This window comes from Myzus persicae, unplaced genomic scaffold (genome assembly GCF_001856785.1).
Source record: "Myzus persicae strain clone G006 unplaced genomic scaffold, MPER_G0061.0, whole genome shotgun sequence".
Classification (NCBI taxonomy): Eukaryota; Metazoa; Arthropoda; class Insecta; order Hemiptera; family Aphididae; genus Myzus; species Myzus persicae.
Window position 1 is genome coordinate 3,517 of NW_019100789.1, and position 22,171 is coordinate 25,687.

The following is a 22,171-nucleotide window of genomic DNA, read 5'->3' on the forward strand; positions in this document are numbered from 1 at the left end:
AAAAGTCACGAAAATTTGCAAAATATTTTGAGTTAGAAATTCATAAAAATGTTTCGTTTTATATCTAAGTTTTTAAGACTTAATACAAGATTCCTTATAAGTGTCTACCGACTACCTTTATCAAAAAAAAAAAATTCTACCGGAAAGTCGAAATAAATTTTTATAAGCATTTGAAGTTGATGTTTTGACGACATTGGATATTCACTCCATTTCTCAAATAGTGATTTTTATTTATTTTTTTTATAATGGAAAAACCAATGATTGCAGATATTTGAAATTCACACCATTTGTTTGTATTTTCAGTTTATATACTTAATACAATTTTCAAATTATTTTGACTCGTTTTGAGCTGTTAACAAACAATTGAATTCTGAATTTTTTTAGTTTTTTTTTTTTTCTATAATTATTGTTAATAAAATTGTATTTGTTGCACAAAAAAGCTTGAAAATTCATCAAAATGCTCCTGATAGATATTTACAATATTAGTTAAAAAATATTTAAAATACATAGGCACGATTTTTGTAATGAGCATTTAAAGTTTAAATTTTAACAAAATTCACTTCATTTAAAATATACAAATAATTTTGTAACTTAAAAATGTTGAAATATTCAACTTTTGTAGGTTAAGGTTGAAAATTCATAGCAAAGTTCCAAGCAATTAGGTTATTCTGTTATTAAAAAATTAAAAAATATTATTACAGATTTTTTTAAGTTCAAATTTGTACTAAATTAAAGATTAAATTGCCAAGAATAATGATTTATGTTATTTTGTTGGAAATTAAAAATATTATTCGTGGGTACTTGAAACTTTTAAAGTATATTATTACCTATATTTTATACCCACAATGACTTTTCAGATGTACTTTTTTTTTTTAAATGAATTTAATCTGCTGCGTAGTACTAATACTTACTAGTAAAATAAATTACTTTAATCACAATAATATCATCGAATATACTAAATTATTAAGTAATATTATAGGCTGACAGACCATCTTCGCTCAGAATCATTTTTCGTATACAATTATTTTTTTATCGTTGAATTCAAACTTAACCCCATCCATTACAGCGATTCACTTGTAACCTAATGTACAGCAGAGCGACCTCCACCTACCAGCTTTTTTAATATAATTTTCAATATCTTAACATTTTTACCTTAACTGATTTTTATTGCTAAACAGTTATTAAATAATGAGTTACTTTTAATCAAGTCCTAGTTGCGTAGTTTGTTTATAAAAAATTAAATAATACATTTTATTAAAAATTATTATTATTGATGATGCTACATATTACATACATCACAATTTACTTTTCATTATTTTAAAATCAGAAAACTGGCTATTTATGTACATACAAAAAAATAAGTTAGTTGTAAGTTAACTTAACAGAATTAAAAATAAAATTAGGAGAACTATCAACTTAAAACTTTTTGAAATGTTTCATATCGACTTAACTTAACTCAGTCAATAATTTTCATTAACTAGCCCAGGCTTGCAGTTATTATTATACTAAACTATTTTTTACACATAGGTACTCAAATAACATATTATCTAACTCTAATTTATTGCAATAATTATTTATTTTCTTCAACACAATATTTCAGGAATTAAAACTATAAATTAAGAAATAAAAAAATAATTGATTTGAACGATACTCATAAAATATTGAAATAAAATAAACACACTTGTTAATCAGTAATGGTAACTAGTCCCTGTGTATATTAAGATATAAGTAGTTTCTTACCTAGTTTGTTAAAATAAAAATGAACCAGTAGCAGAGTTCTAGTAGATAACTTGCCGTGCCTAGTGAAGAAATATGACTTTTGTAATTTATAAAACTTATACGTTCTTGAATGAAATAGTTAAAACACAAATTAACACATAATAACTACGTATAGGTAAGATAAAAGCTAAGACTTAAAGAGATTATTTTAGCTATATAATATCTATAATTTCTAATAACAAATAGCCCAAACGTATCTTGTTGAACATTTTACTGTATAGGCTGTGTTTTTTTCAGAGATGGTATTCGTCAGTGAAAATTTGACAATTTCGAATACAATGTCATATAACGCAGTGTGAAATGTGTTGACGTGAGTGTTTCAAAGGCTTAGTTGTATAGCAGAAAACATGTGGGTATGTACTTTTTATTTTTCAGTAGATTTATTTAATATTGTTAAATGATCAGAGTTTGTATTGCCCCCCAACTTTTCAATTTAATTGTATTGCAACTACTGGTATAACGCTATTCCGGCTATCAATAAAATTNGTATTGCAACTACTGGTATAACGCTATTCCGGCTATCAATAAAATTATGATAAAAATTATGAAATTGGTCAGGTATGAAATTTATTTTATTTTTTTGTTTTAAACTTTTTTTTGTAATATTTAAATATTTCCACCGATTATCAGGTACGATGACCTGTAGGCACTATAGAGACTGTGTGTGTGTGTGTGTGTGTGTGTGTGTGTGTGTGTGTGTGTGTGTGAGAGAGAGAGAGAGAGAGAGAGATAGAGAGGTAGCAATGCCGGGTCGAGTGCATTGCAATGATCTTTTCCTACTAACTACCAAGGTATTCGATGTTGTATAAGCATAACAATAAAAGAAAATATTTAAATATTACCAAGATAAGTTAGAACCTAATTAAGTATCATAATTTGTTATACAGTTTTAAGGCCAGTCTGCTAGCGTTGTACCAGTACTTATAATTAATAATAACTTAAATACAGTCACACTAATTAGTGATTTGTCTATCACAAAAAATTATAAAAACTGATATAAAAATTCTAATGTTTTAAAAAATTAACAAAATGTTAATTAAGAAATAATGAGAGTTAACCGTATGAGGAGTTATTGTGACGTATTCAGTATTTATTTATTCATTAGTTTTAATTTAAAATATGGTTTAGTGTATTAAAATTATATTGTCTTAAAATTCCCAATATGTTTTCTTCTCACTTCTTTCCACATTGCACTTGATCTATTTTTTCCAACATATTTACTATGACCAAAACAAAAATATAAATATTATTATATTTGAACTTTTTGTATACTTTTTCAAAATGTATTCTAGTTACAGTTCGAAACACAATATTATTTTAATTCAAACACTAACCCATTTAAGTCAAAAATATCTTTAACGTAAAAGAGCCCTTAGACCTCTTTTCCTTTAATTTTTTGTATCCATAATAACTTTCATTCAGTTAATACATTATTTTATTATACTGAGGTTAAGTCGATAGAACTCTGATCATATTTTTTTCACATTTTTTCATAATTTTTTTCTTTCATAATTCATTTGCCCACTGGCGCACACAGCCCCCTTCAAAATTTTATTTTCAAAATTGAATCCAATCAAATTTTTTACTGATATTGTAGACTGCACTTTAATTTAATTAATAAATGAATAAAATTGTTAAGGGGCATCGGAAGCCTTGGGAATGAATTTTAAGAATCAAAAAAAATTAATTAAACTAAATTATTAAAAACATAATTAATAAAACAAAATTAATAAAAACAAAATTAATAAAAACAAAATTAATAAAAACAAAATTACTAAAAATAAATTAATAAAATAAAATTAATAAAAATAAATTAATAAAAAGAGAATTAATAAAAATAAATTAATAAAATAAAATTAATAAAAATAAAATTAATAAAAATAAATTAACAAAATAAAATTAATAAAAATAAAATTAATAAAAATAAATTAACAAAATAAAATTAATAAAAATAAAATTAAAAATACAATTTTTATTAATTTATTTTTATTAATTTTATTTTTATTAATTTTATTTTTAATAATTTAGTTTAATTAATTTTATTTTTATTAATTTTGTTTTTATTAATTTTGTTTTTATTAATTTTATTTTATTAATTTTGTTTTTATTAATTATGTTTTTAATAATTTAGTTTAATTAATTTTTTTTGATTCTTAAAATTCATTCCCACGGCTGCCCATGCCCCTTAACAATTTTATTCATTAAAAAACAAATATTAAAGAGTGCAGTCTACAATATCAGTAAAAAATTTGATTTTATTCAATTTTGAAAATAAAATTTTGAAGGGGGGCATGGGAGCCCGTGGGTAAATGAATTTTAGGAATCTCAAAAAAAAAAATCATTGAAAAATATGAAAAAAATATGATCAGAGTTCTATAGATTCATAGTTATATCAGTTATTATTTTTGTGAATTTTTAATGATTTAAGGGCAATTTCGATTTTTTTTTTAATGTTATTTTTTCATCAAAGTCCTAACTTTACCGTTAATTCTTATTACTTTTACTCCCTATCATACTTCCGTATTTAATATTTCAATCACAGTTCATGTCAACCGGCAAAATTCTACAGATTTTGAGATTTTCGACTTGATAACTTTAGATATACTTTAAAAACAAACCGGGAATACAATTTTAATTTAAACAACGAATTTTTATATTTTTGTTTAGACAAAAGATTATTCAACTATAAACTAATGTATTCTGTATTAGGGGCATCATATAATTTTAAACATATTTTAAAATAAATTAAATAGGAACCTTGATATAATGTTATGACTTATGAGGTTATTACACATATTATTTAAATTATATCCACTATATACGTTTAACAGAACTTTAAGTTACTAAAATTGAATATATTTTGTAATTTCATATGATATAATAATATGTATAACACCTATTTAATATTTTAATTTAACTGCTTATAAAAAACATATAGAGTTCATTTACAAGTAGGTATTATGTCAAAACCATAGTTTTAAAATATCAAATGTTTGAGAAATCATATTATAGGTTACTGAAATAGTCTCAGCCTTCTCGAGTCAAAGTACAACTCCTTGTGGCCAAAATTATTGAAATATTGTATGATAACAATTACAAGTTACTAGAAAAACATACCTTCGAGAATTATAAATACCAGAATTTTCTGTCTAAAACAGTAAAACGCCATGTTATATAATTGTCTCAAGATAAGAATAAAATATGTACATTTACATTAACTTTGAAACTTTAACATTATTATAATCATAACTTTTTTAAACACCAAGAAAACGGATCAACGAAATCGACATTCATAAATAAAATAATTACCATCTTGAATGCCGTGATGCTGCCACTGATTTCCCTTAAGGATGTGGCGGGAATAGTTAACGATACTACTTTACGACGCGATGCCGTTCCAGGAATACTGAAACATCAAAGGTATAATATTATATACCATATTACATTTCCGGTGCTCCCCAATAAAACCACTAAGATTAAAAATTAAGTAATAAAAACAAATACATACAACATTCATAATACATTATAAAATGAGTGTAAAAATATTTGATTACCTTCTCGAGGCCCTTATATAACATATGGCAGGCCTATTTCGATTGTAACGCGGGAACATGCAGAATTGACGTCAATATTCAAGAAAAATTAAGTTGGTATTACCGAAAGCTTAGAAATAAATTTTAAATTTTCTTAAATGTATATACTTTCTGCTTTGATGCTCTTCTTAGTTTTAAAAAAAAAGTGTTTTTGGAGATAGATAAATATTTCTTACAGGTTGCATTCATTTGAAATCTTCTAATTTTTATTTTATTTCTAGTATTGATTACATAAAATAATATACCAAAAAAAGCTTAAAATTGTCTTGTTTTAAATACCTACTTTAAAGTTTAAGATTAAAATATTGAAAAATTGAGTTAAATGTGGTCCGTAGAATATTACCAACTATTAGTTGAAAAAAATAAAATGATCAAATTTGGTTGATTCTACAAGACAGAATCATTATTCCTGTAGAGTGTATTTTTATGGACAAAATTAAATTGACGCCTTGAGCCTTAACATGTAGCCATGTAGGTATACTTCATAAGTCTCACACACACCGAAGCAGTAACTTTATTAAACCAATATTATAACATTGTGTTTAACTTTTAACACGGTGATATTATGACGTATAGTTCGGGCCTAATTATTAGTTTTGACGAATTATAAACAAAACACTGAAACAATAATACTATTAAATAATAATTTCGGTTTGACGGATAGGCTGAAAAACTCGACTAATGATCAATATAACCAACACACATTATTATCGAAGTATGAAAAGTAAATTGTCTTTCGAGAATGGAAGTTCTATGCTATGTAATATACCAGAATGATGTGCCCATCTTATTATGCAATACTATAACGCAGTGATAACATAGTCAATTTGGTCAACTTTATACATAAATGACCTGTCACAAAAATACACGATGGAGTGATTTACATTTACAGTAACAATATGATGAAATTAGTGTACAATATGTTGTGACATTACATTTTAATAAATTGGGTGAACACAAAACACAAAACAATTTTTTTATTTTAATTTGAAATAATGTTCAATTCTAATAAAAATGGTATAGGTTTAAACATTTCTACTCTCATTATTTAATAAGTTGCGAGGAATTTAAAAAAGACACGTGAAGTCATTGGACCCGGGGCACGTTATATTTGTCTGTCTTACACGACTGAAAGTTGATTGCATCACAATAATTTACTTACCTTTGAATCTTAAATATATATTTTTGAATTGTTTTTTGGGTACCAGCCTCGTTTATTTAAACCCAATAACTTTTGAAGTTTATTTCTAATTTTATCCAGTTAAGGGGATTGCAAACTATCAAATTTTAAGGGGTTCAGATATTATAGGTGTTTACTTTCAAGTCGTACAGGTGTGTGCATAGTAAATCATCATTAGTATGTGTAAACTCCCTACCAATCACCCGCATGCACATGTAATTGAGTCATTAAGTAGATCAAATTATTCAAAACCGATTTATGAATGTGAAATAGCTATATGCCGAATAAAAATGTAAGTACTTTTAGTCGTTCGGTTTGAAAAATGTAAAGATAATTGAATCGGTAAACAAGTTAACTTTGGATCGGTTGAATCACTTTTTCAATTTTAGCAAATTCTTGACGAGAATAAATATTTTACATTTTATACATTTGTCAATTTTTCATACTGAATTTGTGAAAAGATATAAACAATTTAAAATGTATACTCCGATCAATGCAAAAAAGACTCGTTCACCAATTCAAACATCATTACATTTTTTAAATAAAATCACTAGAAGAACTTTAACTTTTGTCAATGTCTAAGATTGTTTTGATGTAAAATTTGGGCACACATTATATTATTATTTGGTATTACTGCGATCGTGAGTGAAAAGTTTGAGTTTCGGTATGAATAAAATATGGTCTGTTTTGAAATTATAATAAATATTATTTATTGGATGAAATTCAGAAAGCCATTTTTTTTACGTTATAACTGTTATATAATGCTAATCAATTATATATATATTTTTTTTAAGTTACCCTTGTGTTTAATAGATCATGAGGACCTACTCATTGATTAGGCCTGTGTAATATATGAATTAAATGATACATTTATGATTGCACGTGAAAAACGATTCTGACAATACGGTCGGTCAGTCTTTTTTTTAACTATATTTTATAATAAAAGTATATTGATATAAGTATTTATGCTTCTGTTCAAAATAAGTTATCACCAATAAGGTACATTGAACTTTTTTATTCCAAAAGCAACTCACATATTATTATGTTGTATGCCTATAGTTATTTTTAATATAATAACATATTATTATTTAAAATAAATTTACTAGATGTTATCAGCTTATAGGTACCTAAGTCATAATCAAGTTGTATAGAAACTGGGTGACATGTGAATAGATGCGTGTTGAAATAGCTTAAACATTTATCTAAATTTGATTAAAATACCATAATGTATAGTAAATAATAATAGGTACACTCTGAAACAGAGTTTCATGAATAATTTATTTGACATTTTCAGTATAGGTACATCATTTAAGAGGTAAGTGTAAATATATTAAATCGTATGAATAAGTAACATTTTTTTTTAAAATATTATAATTTATTAGGTATTTCACAAAACTGAAAAAAATATATATATAAGTATTTGTACATGCATTTTGGATCTAAAAATCCTGTATTATATACATAGCTTATAGAATAGGTATAGGTAACAAGTTAAATTAACCAAAACAACATTTTTTTTAATGATTGTATTGCATAATAAAATCGTATTTATTTATTATTATACATGATGTGGATTTCGTAAGGCTCTATAAATATAGTATGAGAAATTATATTAGAACATCTAGATGATAGTGGCATCCCTAATTATTTATATGGAAAATATTAAATAATAATAAATTGTGATGGTTAAAATAATTTTATTTTGAAACTTAAAAGAACCTTTTATTTAAAAATTCCTTTTCGGTTCCGGTACTTTTTTTTCTAAATACGGGTTTTGGTTCTTTATAATTTACACTTTTAATTTATGTTTTCACTGGTTATTTTAAAAAAATGTGCTTTTGGTAACTCTCAAGTATCAACTACATCCAACTTTCTACCAGAAACCACACCCAAGGTTTATGATCCAAGAATTTTTTCTAATATAAATAGTATAGTTCCTTCAGACACAAAACAAGTTAATCACATCATTATAAATCCAACACATTCATCGCTCTTGCTATGAATCTAAGATAATAAACAGAAGCATGGACAGAAAAAACGATATTTTAAATTACGTACCTACAAATTCATAGTGAAGTACGTCTATTTTCAAGTTCTATAAGTCTGACAAGGGACCGATAAAAAGTTATAAGAGAACCCAATAAAATGACCTAACGTACATTAATGTTTTTTTCATCGTTTTGTCTTAAATATACAATTTTAATATGTCTTACATGGATTTAATAATATAATATTCAGATCTACAAATCACAAACAATTATTACTAATATTATTATTGACGAATATTATTATATTATTATACCTATAGCGATGGACCTCCCTCGTCGCTTTTGTGACATTTGTGACATTTGTGGTTCTTATTACAGTATACATATTATTAATAATAATAACAATATGTTATAATATTATTATCTAATCTAAGATATCAATAATAATAGTATTAAATAGGTACTGCGAATAATTAGTAATGTTTCAATATTCGACTTGAAAAGGTGCCAAACACGAGGACCGGATAATAAACCATACAATTATTCGAACGGATGCCCAAACGTCGGATTAAAGTTTTGTAAGACTGCGCTGTGCTGTGTATATATTGGTAATCGACCGGAAATCCTCGGCTAATCCCGCACCAGTGTATTCCCAATGGAGGACTGCATCTACAATAACGCAGTGATATTAACGAAAATCATATATTGTATACATATATGAACTGCTTTCTCGATCCCACTTCATATTATTATTATTCAGTAGAAGCATAAATCCGTGGCAGCGGATTACGTGGTCGGGTCAATGTAGTATTATTATGTACTATAATAACATAATAAAACGAAAATAATAATATTCGTGTTCCTTACTTTGGTATGAAACGATGATATAATGTAATGTAATAGTTAGGTATGTCAATATTATATACTTCTGTAGTTCAGTGTACATTTTGTACGATCATTACGATTATAATAACAATTTATTTCTAATTGATAGTGAGAGATATCTAATATTTCCTATAAATACTAATCGCTTAGTCAAATACCTACAGGATGATAGTTACTATGATTGTAGTGACAACTATTAAATTTTGTTTTACTATTCCTGATTAGTGGTTTAATTCTTCTTCGATTTTTATCTTAATTATCATTATGAACATAAAATAATCTTTTTTTATATTGGTTACGAATTAAAATATATTTTTACACAATTTATTTGATCTCATTGCAAAAAAAAACATTTTTTTTAAGCAAATGCATTTTTTACCTTTTTGAACGACAACATACATAATATTTAATCTTATATTCCACAGCAGATTATTTGTCTGATAATAATTGTTAAGTATAAAAATAGAACTTTAAACGAGTATTATGACCTCCGGTTATATTTATATGTACCTATTTGAGTTTGGATAAATGAAGCAGTAGACTAAGTAGAACAAACCTTTTTCAGAATAACTTGTAGCCTTCAACTCTGCTTATCTAAACTTAAAATAGTTATAACTGATTAATTCCTTGTACATAATTTATTTTAATTTTTTAAACGTCAAGCTTTTTTTTTAATACAAACATCCAATATACATAAATTATAGAGTTTAATTTACATGTATACACAATACACATTAGAGATCAAACGTTGATTGAATAATATTCAAGATATTACCTACACCAAGTCAGTACTCGTTGGTGTGTTTTGATTTTCTATGATTGGTTGTCGGTGTCAGTAGGTAAGTAATAATAATATTAAGCAATATTTTATTGGACAAAGATATGGTTTGAAATGAAAACACTTCAAAGTCTTTAAATCTTTTGATTAATCCTCTAATTATATCTTGTATATATTATACATGCAACCAAACAAAAAATACCTATTACATTTGATAAATTATTTTAATTAAAAAATAATCCAAAGCGTAAACGGACTCCGCTGAAATGATAGAAATAATATCAACACGTTATTTACGATTTAAGAAAATAAATATCAAATGTACCTATATACATAATTAAATCATATGTCAAATCAAGTTATATAATTGACATATACACAACTTCAATATATTTTTTGTTAGATTTTTAGGCCGTGGAAAATTCCAATATAGGCAGGTTACAATAGTGCTATTGTCATAGGCGATTTTTGCAACATTTTATAATCCTTAGACGATAGTTATATTAATAGGTAATTACCTAAATAATATTTTCAAGGATTTATTTTAAAAGTGTTTGCACAACGGATACAACAAATAAGCGATAATTATTGTTGCTTCGTGGCGGCTAGGATGTGTATTTCAATTTTTTTTAATAACACATAAGGGTTTGAACATTTTTGCAATACTAATTTTGTTGACGAGATCAGCAACTCTAGCATAACGGAAATAACGGAAGGTCGTTATTTTTCATAGCGTCCGGTAAACACCGGAACTGTTTTTACATACTTTCAATAAATATTCAATGAACCAAATAAGCAAAAATCAAGTTTTTAATACTACATTTGATTCATAAATACTAAATTAAAAACAATGTCATTGGATGCTCAGAATAATTTTCAAATTAATAGAACTTGAAATTGTTATTTTTAATTAAAAACGATAGAATATAATAATTAATACTATCCTAAAATAATCTTTTTTCAAAAACCACAGTTTTTAACATTAAACTTTTAAAGACAAACACGAGAAAACAATGATGACAAAAAATATTGTAAATATTATAGCGTTGTATTTTTCTAAATTTAGCGAAAAACAATGAAACTATACCCAATTAAGAGACGTCGAACATTTGTATACGCATATGTGCATCAAACTTTTATATAAGAACACACATGTGTTTTTCAAGTTCTTGCACCATGTACAAGTTCTTGTTTAAGATTACCAATTACTTGCTCGCCCTTGCAATAATTAGTTTAATAACGAATGACAAATAATAGGTATTTTCTGAAAATACTTGTTTTTGTGATAAATTATGTAATTTCATACGGATTAATACCACTAATTAATGTGTAGTTACAAAATAATTTAATAATTCTTAAGTATTGAAAAAATCAATTTAATATTATACATTTTTTTAAAATTATTTCTAGCTCTATAAATAGTCTAGTTTAATGACTATAAACAGAATTGAAAAATATTTACAGAGTAATAAATGATAAAGTGTACCCTGTTTCCTCGGACATGTGGTATATATTTGAGATTTTAAAATAATTTGACGGTATGTATAAAATAGTGCCATGAACTCGAAACCAAACGATTTTCGTAAACGTTCATTATTCATTATACTGTCACAGAGGCGATTATAAAAAACATTTTTCTCCATTTGGTCGGAAAACCATTATCAATTATAATTTTACTATGGCCGATTAATAATAATATTTGTTGATTATATACATTCAAGCAGGACCGGATTAAGGGTGCATAGCTACGACCCTGGTGTTCAAGTATGTAAAGAACACATCACGCAGTGTTGTCAGATTAAAATTCAATATCTATCTATTCATGTGGGACTCAAGAGGTATTTTAATCCTGGCTCGCATTTAGGGATCAGACTTAGCCTTTTTACAGACTCCTTGTATATAAATATGAATTTATAAAATAATTGTCATATAATAGTTTTTAGATGGTAAACTTATTATGAGCAAAGCACAAAACGATAAAAATTCAAGTACTACAACCAGGGTTTTTGGATCCAGAACAAGATAAGAGATTATTAATTATCATTAACTTTGTACATGATGTTAATCGGTTGATTGTCAACCAAGCACATTTTATTTGTTGACTTCTAATGCAATTGATTTTGAACAAAATGAACAAAATGTGTAGATTTTGACTTTTTACAGTCGGCCGATCTGCGAATTGTATTAAAAACAATGATTTATAATTAATTATGGTACCTACTTGAAAACACAATGATACATTCTATCATTACCATTAGTAAGGTTGTTTTGACTCGATTTTTTCTTATGATATAAAATTAATTATAAAATTAATGTTTTTGCTGTTGATTAGTGGGAATGAACAATAAATTGACATGGTGTGTACTTTAAATTACAAGGCGTTATTGATAGGCAATACATATAACTACAAGCCGATGTTTTTTCATTATTCCTATATTATAATATAAATGGCTAAAAATAATAATTCCGTCGAAAGAAAACTTCTATTGTGTGTCAATAATACGAAAAAAGTTATCATCGATTTTAAACGTGGCAAAGTGATTTAACGGATTTGTTTATGGAACATTTATTTTTACAACTTCTATCGATACCATTTGCATTATATTTTTAAGTATGTTAGTATCAATTTGACCAGAAATAATGTATTGTGTAGTGACTTTCATTTGGCGTTTGGTGTTCAAAAAGCACGTAACACGTCTGTTTCATCGGAATAAACTATTTGATTTTACACGGAATATATTTACCAACACTAAATTATACGCTCACTGAAACAGGTCGCTCTGGGAAAGGCTAAATATTTTATTATAATAATTATTACGATCGATCCATCGTGTTTATGATTTAATTTCACACCGTAAACGTTTATTGAATACCTACAATTAATTTTAAAAATTCACGGTTCAAACCGTCATTCAATCAACTCGCAATATAAAAAGTTCCGATAGTCTAATTCAACAACTATCCAATGCGCATTTAATTGATTTAGTGCTGTTTTATTTAGTTTTTCATTTATATTACATAATTGCTTAATAATTGCTTAATAATCGTTGTGATTCATTTACCCAAACTGCCTTACTCGTCATTTGAATCCATGATTTCAAAATAAATTTTATAAAATTCAAGACCTTAAAAATAATGATATATCATAACAAATAATAATTGTTAATAATATGATATTCAACAGGCTTGCAACACTATTATCAAATATTTTAAGCAACATGTGCACTAAAACCGATGTTGTATATTTTTACCACTGCATAATTAAAACGTAAACCAGATAATTATAATTTGATAATTATGAACAACTCGGCAAAAGAAAATATTGTTGAAGTGGATTCAAAATTGGGTTACATCATGATGGTTTTAACCGCATGGTATTATTATTATAGTCATAATTTAATTACTATAACATATTAACATAATGTACTCTGTTAGTGTCAAACATATTATATCACAATAATATTCCATTATTATTAATTAATAAAATGTTTTTTTTTTAACTATTCATTAATTGTAATATTATATGAACCGAATAGGTGATGTCAATTTATAAAATTATATTATTCATACATTTGAGTAACGTATATTATTAAATAATGCGTTTGAATAGGTGAGGATATAATTTAATTAATAAAGATGATCATCTCACAATGATAAATATTTTGATTTATTATTTTGCATATTATTATAAATATTACAATATTATTAATAATGTATAATAATTAATAGTCTATGCACTGTTTATAGTCAATTAAGATTTTCCAGTTTTCACTTTAAAAAAAAATACAAACAAAAAATTAGTACAAGTGAACAATGAAAATTCTTATTGAACTTTTTTTAGATTTCATTACAAGCTAATCGTTAATAAGTTATTAACTGTAGTAATAATATGACTTTTAAGATACTCAGTATTTGATAGTACTCGTTACATTGAACAACAAGTCAACAACCGACACATATATAGTTACCAAGTGAAAAGTATAGAATTGTCTTAGATCATAAAACAGCAGCACAAAGTACAATGTTATTATATAGATAATGGTTAATAGATATTAAAATTATAATATATTGATATGTAGATGTTATGAAGAATGTACACGGACATGAGGCTTTCGAATTTCGATTTCGATTAAACGATTGCGCCCACACTATCACAGTTTCGTTTGAAAATAAAATCGGTTTAACACGATATTCGTCTATTATATAATATGGCTAGGAACACGAAACGATGTATCGCAGCGAAATCGACCAGTGTAAAGCACCTAAAGATAAAAAAACAAAAAAGTGTCGACGTCAGAACGTATAAACACACGCGTATATTATACAATTATAATATTAAAACCTCTATACACGGGGTGTATCGTGAACCAGACAATGTCTAAGAAAATATGAAAAATTAACAAAATAATTATTTAAAAAACGATTTTTCCCGGTATCGCGATAGCCTGGTTCACGATGAAAACTCTGTTTAAGACTGCTGCGCATGTGTAGAATAACGGTATACCTAACGAGTACGAGTCCAGTGGCTTAAATGTATATATATATACTATATAATATTAGTTAGTTTGGCACGTTGTGGATAGCGTGGTATCCTGATTGTAAACCTAACTTTGTTAAAAAAAAAAATTATAAAATTATATTATAATATCGATAAACTGCCGTCGATATTTAGTCTGTTTCACACGTTTAATGCATTTCGTTTAATGCATACAACAACGTATAAGTATATATTATGATGAATTTATATAATATAATATAGTTAGTAAAAATTAATAAAACAATTAATCAATATAATGACAATCATAATAATAATATGTCGCTCGAGTCGTAGTGTAGGCGATATAATAATATATGATTGTGCATATATATATATATATATGTATATAATGAGCTGCGTACGGGCCTTTAGAGCGGCGGAAACAGATTAGGGAGGGTTCGCTCGAAATAATTCATTATATGACGTATATTACGCGTATTATTGCACCTGACCAGCTGGGACACACGCTAAACAATGTGCCCCGTCGAAATAATAACAATAATAATAATATGTATGGTAATAATAATAATAATAATAATCGTAAAATTAATAATCGTACAAAACGAAAATCGAAAAATAAATGAAAAACAATTTCCGGGAACAGTGTAATGTCGAGGGGGGGAGGGGGCCGTCGAATGTGTACGAGGTACACATTATTCAGTATTTATATATAGTATGTATAATGTATATACGCGAGAGTACGGCAGAGGGTAAAGTGTCGCTACCTATATGAAATTATACATATATATTATATCGTCTGCAGCTGGCGGGTGTGGGGGTGGATTTCGTTCATCTGTAAGTGGCGTCGTTCTCGTCCGAGTCGTGGAACCACTCTGCAGCGGACACCGTGCGGCCGCCGAACATCCTCCTCCGGCCAGTAGTGGCGTGCGTGCTAGTGGCGGTGGCGCGGGCTCCATCGAACTCCGTCTCGGTGGAATACGACTGCTGTTGCTGTTGCTGCTGCCTTGGGCCACCAGTTGACCGGAACGAAGACCTGGGAGTGTGGTCCGGGCTGCTCAGGTCGTCTCCGTCCTCGTACGACCGTATCCGGAGTCCCCAGTTGTTTTCGGTGAACTCGGAAGCGGACCGGGCCAGCGATGGTTGGCTGAGCGACCGGACAAGACTGCCGCCGTCGTCGTCCGCGTAATAAGACGAACCGCCCCGGCGGTACTGGTACTGGTGCTGGTTCTGCTGGTAGTTGTAGTTGTACGCCGAGCTCACGTCGCTATAGTTGTCCGGCATTTCCGGTCGGCGGAAGTCCACCATCATCTCGCTCATCGACCTGCGAACGCGAAATTAAAAACAAACCAAAATTAATCGATTTTGTAATGTTATACCTACATTTTGGAAACACGCACACATACACTATATCACTCGCTCTCAGTCACTCATCGATTCACAGATAATGCAACTTTTGAAAAAGGACCTTTGAGTTATAAACTTATAAATGTATTTTAGATCGAGTCCTACACCGTATTTGTGATTATGTAAACGTATTACTGATCACGTCTTAAATTTTTTCAACGCAAACTTTTCAGTGATAACCTAGACTCAATGATAGTCGATTGGTATCTAATACAATTTATTGTTCTACACAAGAAGCATTCAAATAAATGGCGCAAGGGTTTTTTAACGGTTCTCAATGATTAAACATTTAATTATTGTCAAAAAATAAAAAAAATTATCATCTTTTCAAATCAAAAGCCACTGAATAATAGTTATGCTCCTTTTGAAAGAATTTTGAGGTTTGAAAAATGAGACCAGATTATAATTCTTCCATTATCAAGATAATGACACGTGTTGTTTGATGTAATAACATAATGTTCGAGTGATAAGTAGAAATAACCATCTACTTAAATTCTATTATTGTTATTCATGATGACTACTTTATACGCGTATTTTGCAAACTATACAGTAAAATTATCCGTTAGCGTTCGTTTTTCAAATGTTGTAAAGGTTTCGTTCAATTTAAAAATCAATAACACACCATTAACGTAGTCTGCTATATAAATCTAAACAAATAGATTGATTTAATTTTTCATAAACCGACAAAATAATGATGATATGTTCGTGCCAGGTTATCTGTTATAACTTACAACGTATCGAATATCGATGAGCATTCATTTTCATAAACCTTGCATGACGTGCTATAGTTAATATGACCAATATATTCAGTCATACACTATCCTGCTTCCCTAACCACGATGAATTAGCCTTAGAACGTGACCATGAGTTGAAAAAGCAGATCATTCACAGACAAATCATTTCTAACCACAAAACTTGTCTATAAATTTACTAAATTAATCATAACTCACGTACTGTCCATTGTAACAGACTACAAAAGAATATTGTTCGATTTATTAAAAAAAAAAACAATGCTAAATCAAGAATTTAATATTATAATAGCCACGTGATTTTAAACTAGACTAGTTCTCAGCAAAATAAACACACTCCCTAATGACATTTTCACTCGGTATGGTGGTTTAAACCTGACTATTTACTCAATCTCTTACCTGACATCCATGTCGGATTTGAAGCTCGACCTGGACGTTCTCCTAGACCGGGCTGGTCCCATCGGACCATGGTCGTCAACAGCTGTCAACGTCCTCACGCTGGACCCGCCGTCAGAATCGTATTCGTAAACGGTGGGCAACGAGTTTCTTCTGGTCCTAGCTCCTTCAAACTCGGTCTTTTTCTTGGTGTACCTGTTGGATGAACCAGCGGCTTTCTGGTCGTAGTGCTGTGGCGGTGCGATCACGCGTATGATAACGTCCCATTTTTCCGGTTCGAATATCCTCTCGTACTTGGGGTCACTGCGGATGCGCTCGAAGTCCTCCCGAACGGTGGCTTCGGTAATGAGCTGCCGGAGCGTTGACTCGGTGGTGATGATTTGGCGCCACTTACGTTTGTCATCCAGCGTTAGTGTTTGTTCGACTCTGTACCTAGCATTGGGTTCCATCTCCGGTTCCGGTTCCAGGACTCGAACCAACGATTCCCAGTTGTCCGGCCTTGGCACCGGTACGTCCATGGTGCTTAGATACCTGATGTGATTTTCCTCGGAAGTGGCTGCTGATGACATCACGTTGCTATTGTATGACTGAATCCTAGACTGGCGATCGACGCCGGCTGGTGGATAACCGGTTACCGATGATGCCTCGGAGTAACTATCCCAGTCCGTGGCTGTGTCTTCGCCCGACTGTGGGTACAACGCGTCTGGATTCGGGTAGTTCTTGATGGTTACGTCCCAACTAGCCGGCGGTGGCACTGGTCGTGGCTTGTACTCTACCACTTCGCGGCGATGCCGTTCAATATCCTCGATCGTTTTCTTCTCAGTGATTGTCTTCAGGAACACATCATCCACCGTGTGTGACGTGATTTCTGGCCGTTTGGTTGGCACCACTGGTGGTTCAACGACGTCCACTTGCATCTCAGTCGTGTACTTGGACGTGGTGGCATACCGATGGTTGTTGTCCACTGTATGCATTTGCACCGGTGGCGGTGGTGGCGGCGGTGATCTTCTTATGTCAGCATCAGTAGTCATCACGTTCTCCTCTGTCCTATACCATTCGGTCTCATCTCTATCCTTTCGCACCACTGTCGAGTATACGGGCCGATACCGTTCCTCGGCTGCAGCTGTCGTCGTGGTTGTCGACATCGTTTCATCCTTTTCCAGAATGGTGGTGAGGTTACGTTCCAACGCAGCCACGCTCGCCTCGGACTCGGACGGTGGTGGAGTAGGGCTAGGTGTGGGTGGTGGAGCCCGTTTCACTCGGAGCTGAACGTCAAACTTCGGTTGGACTGGCGGTGGTGGTGGTGTGATGGTTGGCGCTGGCAAGTGTTGGTACCGTTCTCCGTAGTACTCTTGCTGGAACGCCCGATTTTCGTACGAACCACCGGAACTCGGCGATCGTCTCAAACTGCGACCATCTACGTCCTCCGCTTCTGAGTGTCCGGAACTGGGTGATTCGGACGGGTAGTCGCTGGGCAGAGTGTCCCCAGCACTGACCAGAGCCATTTCCGAACCGGAAGAGCTGTCCAGGGTCGGAGCTCGAGCCCGTGGTATCTTCAGCCCATCGAACATGGACAGGCTGGAGTCGGATAGTTTGTCAGAGCCGACGGACGATAGCGGGTGCCGGCGGACCACCTGCACTTGTTGGTTGCGTAGGCAGTAGTACGAACAGCCAAGACCCAGCAAGACCAGTGACAGAAACAATATGCCACAGACGATCAACAGGATCTGGAAGCCTTTTAGTGGCGGTTCCAGTGGCGTCGATGGTAAATCGATGCTACAGAAGAAAAAAAGTCAAGTTAGATAATATTTGCGTTCGGGTGAGTGTACACACTGTATGGCTAAACGTTTACTACGTGGGGGGCATTATTAATCGTTAAATATATTTATCATTCTAATCCTTGAAAGTTCCGAATTTAAACACATTTCATTATGTATTTATATATCATTCAAATATAATTTACATTATAATATAATGCACATTGCACCTAACCTTTCATTATGTAGCTATGTTTTTATATAAATCCTTGGACCAACAAAAAAAAAACTAAATTTTATCTTATAATAATTATTATCAGTGAGTAATGAGTATAAGTATTCGGTTCGGTTATTTTGATTCTTTAAGATAAAGCACTCGGTACATAAATTATTTTTGTATTGGTACTAAATTAGTTTATGTTACATTTCAATACATTTTTAGTTTACAAAGACCAATGATTTAATTGAAAATAATGTCGAGTCAGTTTTATTAACTACCTACCTATATTATACATGAGGTATTACTAACCTTGATCGATGTATAACTTTAATATTATATGGTTTATGTCTGTTTTCAATGACAATACAATGATGTTTATTGTATATATTATGCTGAGAATTAGTATCAGTATTTATCATTTTGGGAAAAATTATGAAGAATATATATTATAATTTATAAGTACTGGTTTTTTACATCAAAAATAATTTTAACGCTTATTTGCACTTACATTTTGTTAGGAATACCAGCTGGTGGTGGAGCAATGGGTGGTGGATATCTGCACACTATAGTAACCACTTCGTCACCGTCCATTTCTAGGAAAGGGTGGAACCTGACTACGATGTTGTTGGTAAAAACTCTTTGTGGATCCTAAATAAAATACAAAACAAAACAACAATTTAAATTATAGATCGAAAAAATTATGTAATTTATTAATTAGATCAGATTCTTTATCGCTTACTTGTCTTGTACCACATCCTTTTAGTGGCAAGTCGATCCTGGCCGTGTTGTTACCTTTGCCAGTCACCATGCACGCGCTACTCCTGTCGAAGTCAGCATACGCCCTACCATAAAACGGTTCTTCGAACTTAAGCTCGATCTGAAAACGAAACACGGTCTTATGTTAATCACACAACCACTTCGAAATAATAACTATAATATCATAATTAACATATTATAGTTGTGCTCGTATTAATTATTTATTAACGTAATACTATGGATGGCGTGTGTAGCTAACCTGCATAAATCCTGCGGCACAATTTAGAGCCGCTTTGGTCCTGTTCAGAAATATCACGGGTGATAATTCGTCCAACTTGGTAACCTTGCCGTCCAGCACAGTGGACTCGGGCAGGCCCCTGTCTGGACTCGGGAATTCGATGCTGTTTTCGACCTGATCATAGTTCGACTGGGCTACGGCCACCGTCGCCAAGGCCGACGACAGCAGCAACAGCCGGAGTGACAGTGACACACCGCCGTTTTTAGACATTTTCAGTTCTGGAAAAAAAATAACAACCAAAATATTAGAAACTGATCGAGTTTTTTCTATAACTCATTTGTAATTATTTCTTTAGGCATATTTATAAATAAACACAAATCTTGGATTCGCGATACGACGCTTTACTATTATTAAAATATTATTTACACGCCTGGTGCGTTAAGGTTGTTTTATTCGCGCGAACGCGCCTGCCTATACGTCGTCGAACCGCAGTGATAAACACAGCGACCGGTGCAAGTCGAAAGTGAAACGTCTATCTTGTCAAGGGCGGATTACTGTATTCCATATATATCACGCTTTTTACCATTCACTGGAGCATATACCGCCGCGACATTGCACAACGCCCCGCGCACACCCGCGGATTCCGCTGCCCACCCGACCTCCCGACGTAGTTAAAAATACGTGTCTGTGTGTGTACACACGATTTCATGCAAACTGTTCCCGTCCGTGTGTATCTTTTTGCTCACACACATAGGTACACACACACGCACTTGCGACGACTCACACGAAGTCGTCGGCAGTTTGACTATACCTTTACTCCGAGTACGGGACTGCTCCGCAGGGTGCCACAACGACGCCCTTTCGGGGAGGACGTTCACGAAAGCAAATCTTCCCAAAGATATGTTTGACGTTGAGATAAACAATAACTAATTATTACTATTATATTGTATTTTACTGTAGTGGGTGTGTACGCTACTTTGGTAGCGATCGCGTGCGAACTGTAATATTTTTACATTTGAAGGTAGTTGTTTTTTTTTTACGACTTTTAGATTTATTACCGAGAGTAAGCCGTAAATTAATTTCATGACTTTACAAATTAAATATCAAAAGTGAGTTTAAAGCCATTTGTTTGCGTGCATAGAGATTTTTTGATTTCAAGGGCATATTTATAGCTTTTACGATGTATCCGCCCATAAATGGTGTTTTTACGTGCAAAACTAATGCGTTCTTAAAACCTTTAAGTTGAAACTTCGAACATTATATAATTATCAATAAGTTATTGCAAACCGTCGAGTACCTGACATCGCATATAATATTTGTATTGTTATTTTCTACATAGTAATCTCTGTGCGGTGGCGTAAATGGTACCGAAATCCGTTAAATTAGAATACGTCTTTTTCGCCATCGCTGTATCGAAAATAGGATTTAGTAAACACGAGTGTCACAATCCCATTATCTAATAGGAGATGACAAGTCATTGTACAAGTTGTAGTCTTTCCAGAACCGCTTGACGAGACAGTTTTTAAGGAGCATACAATTACACGCGGTGTTATATCGACTTTTTCGAACGGATGACTGTAAGACGCGAGTGCAGTATTAATAATATATTATATCATATCACGATAAGACAATTACAACAAACGACGACTGTACGATGAACATTATTCACACGGTCATATCGATTTCCGAGTATGACATTTAAACACCAAAGTTCTTCTACCACGCACAACTAACGACAGTTCCGGTGTGATTTTAATGTACGTGAAAATAATGGGAAGAAAAACGTGCGATTTTTTTCCGTCGTCGTTATGCTCGTGAAAATCTTCCGCGATTACCGCTTTAAAGATACATCAGGCGACGCATTTTCTCATCGCACATATATCTGTCTAGTCACCGAAAGATAATTATAATCTCGTTTGGATGAGGCCTTATAACCAGTAGTGTTCCCAT

At 31.1% G+C, this 22,171-nt stretch overlaps 1 protein-coding gene across 1 annotated transcript; it reads right to left on the bottom strand.

The window, feature by feature from the left end:
* Positions 1-14,090: 14,090 nt before the first annotated feature.
* LOC111042988 lies at positions 14,091-20,523 on the bottom strand. Its single transcript, XM_022327750.1, has 5 exons — positions 20,243-20,523; positions 19,967-20,104; positions 19,736-19,875; positions 17,254-19,026; positions 14,091-16,022 (listed from the first exon to the last, which is right to left on the bottom strand). Exons 1-5 carry the CDS (start codon positions 20,489-20,491, stop codon positions 15,530-15,532), a joined length of 2,793 nt encoding a protein of 930 aa, XP_022183442.1. The 5' UTR covers positions 20,492-20,523; the 3' UTR covers positions 14,091-15,529.
* Positions 20,524-22,171: the final 1,648 nt, after the last annotated feature.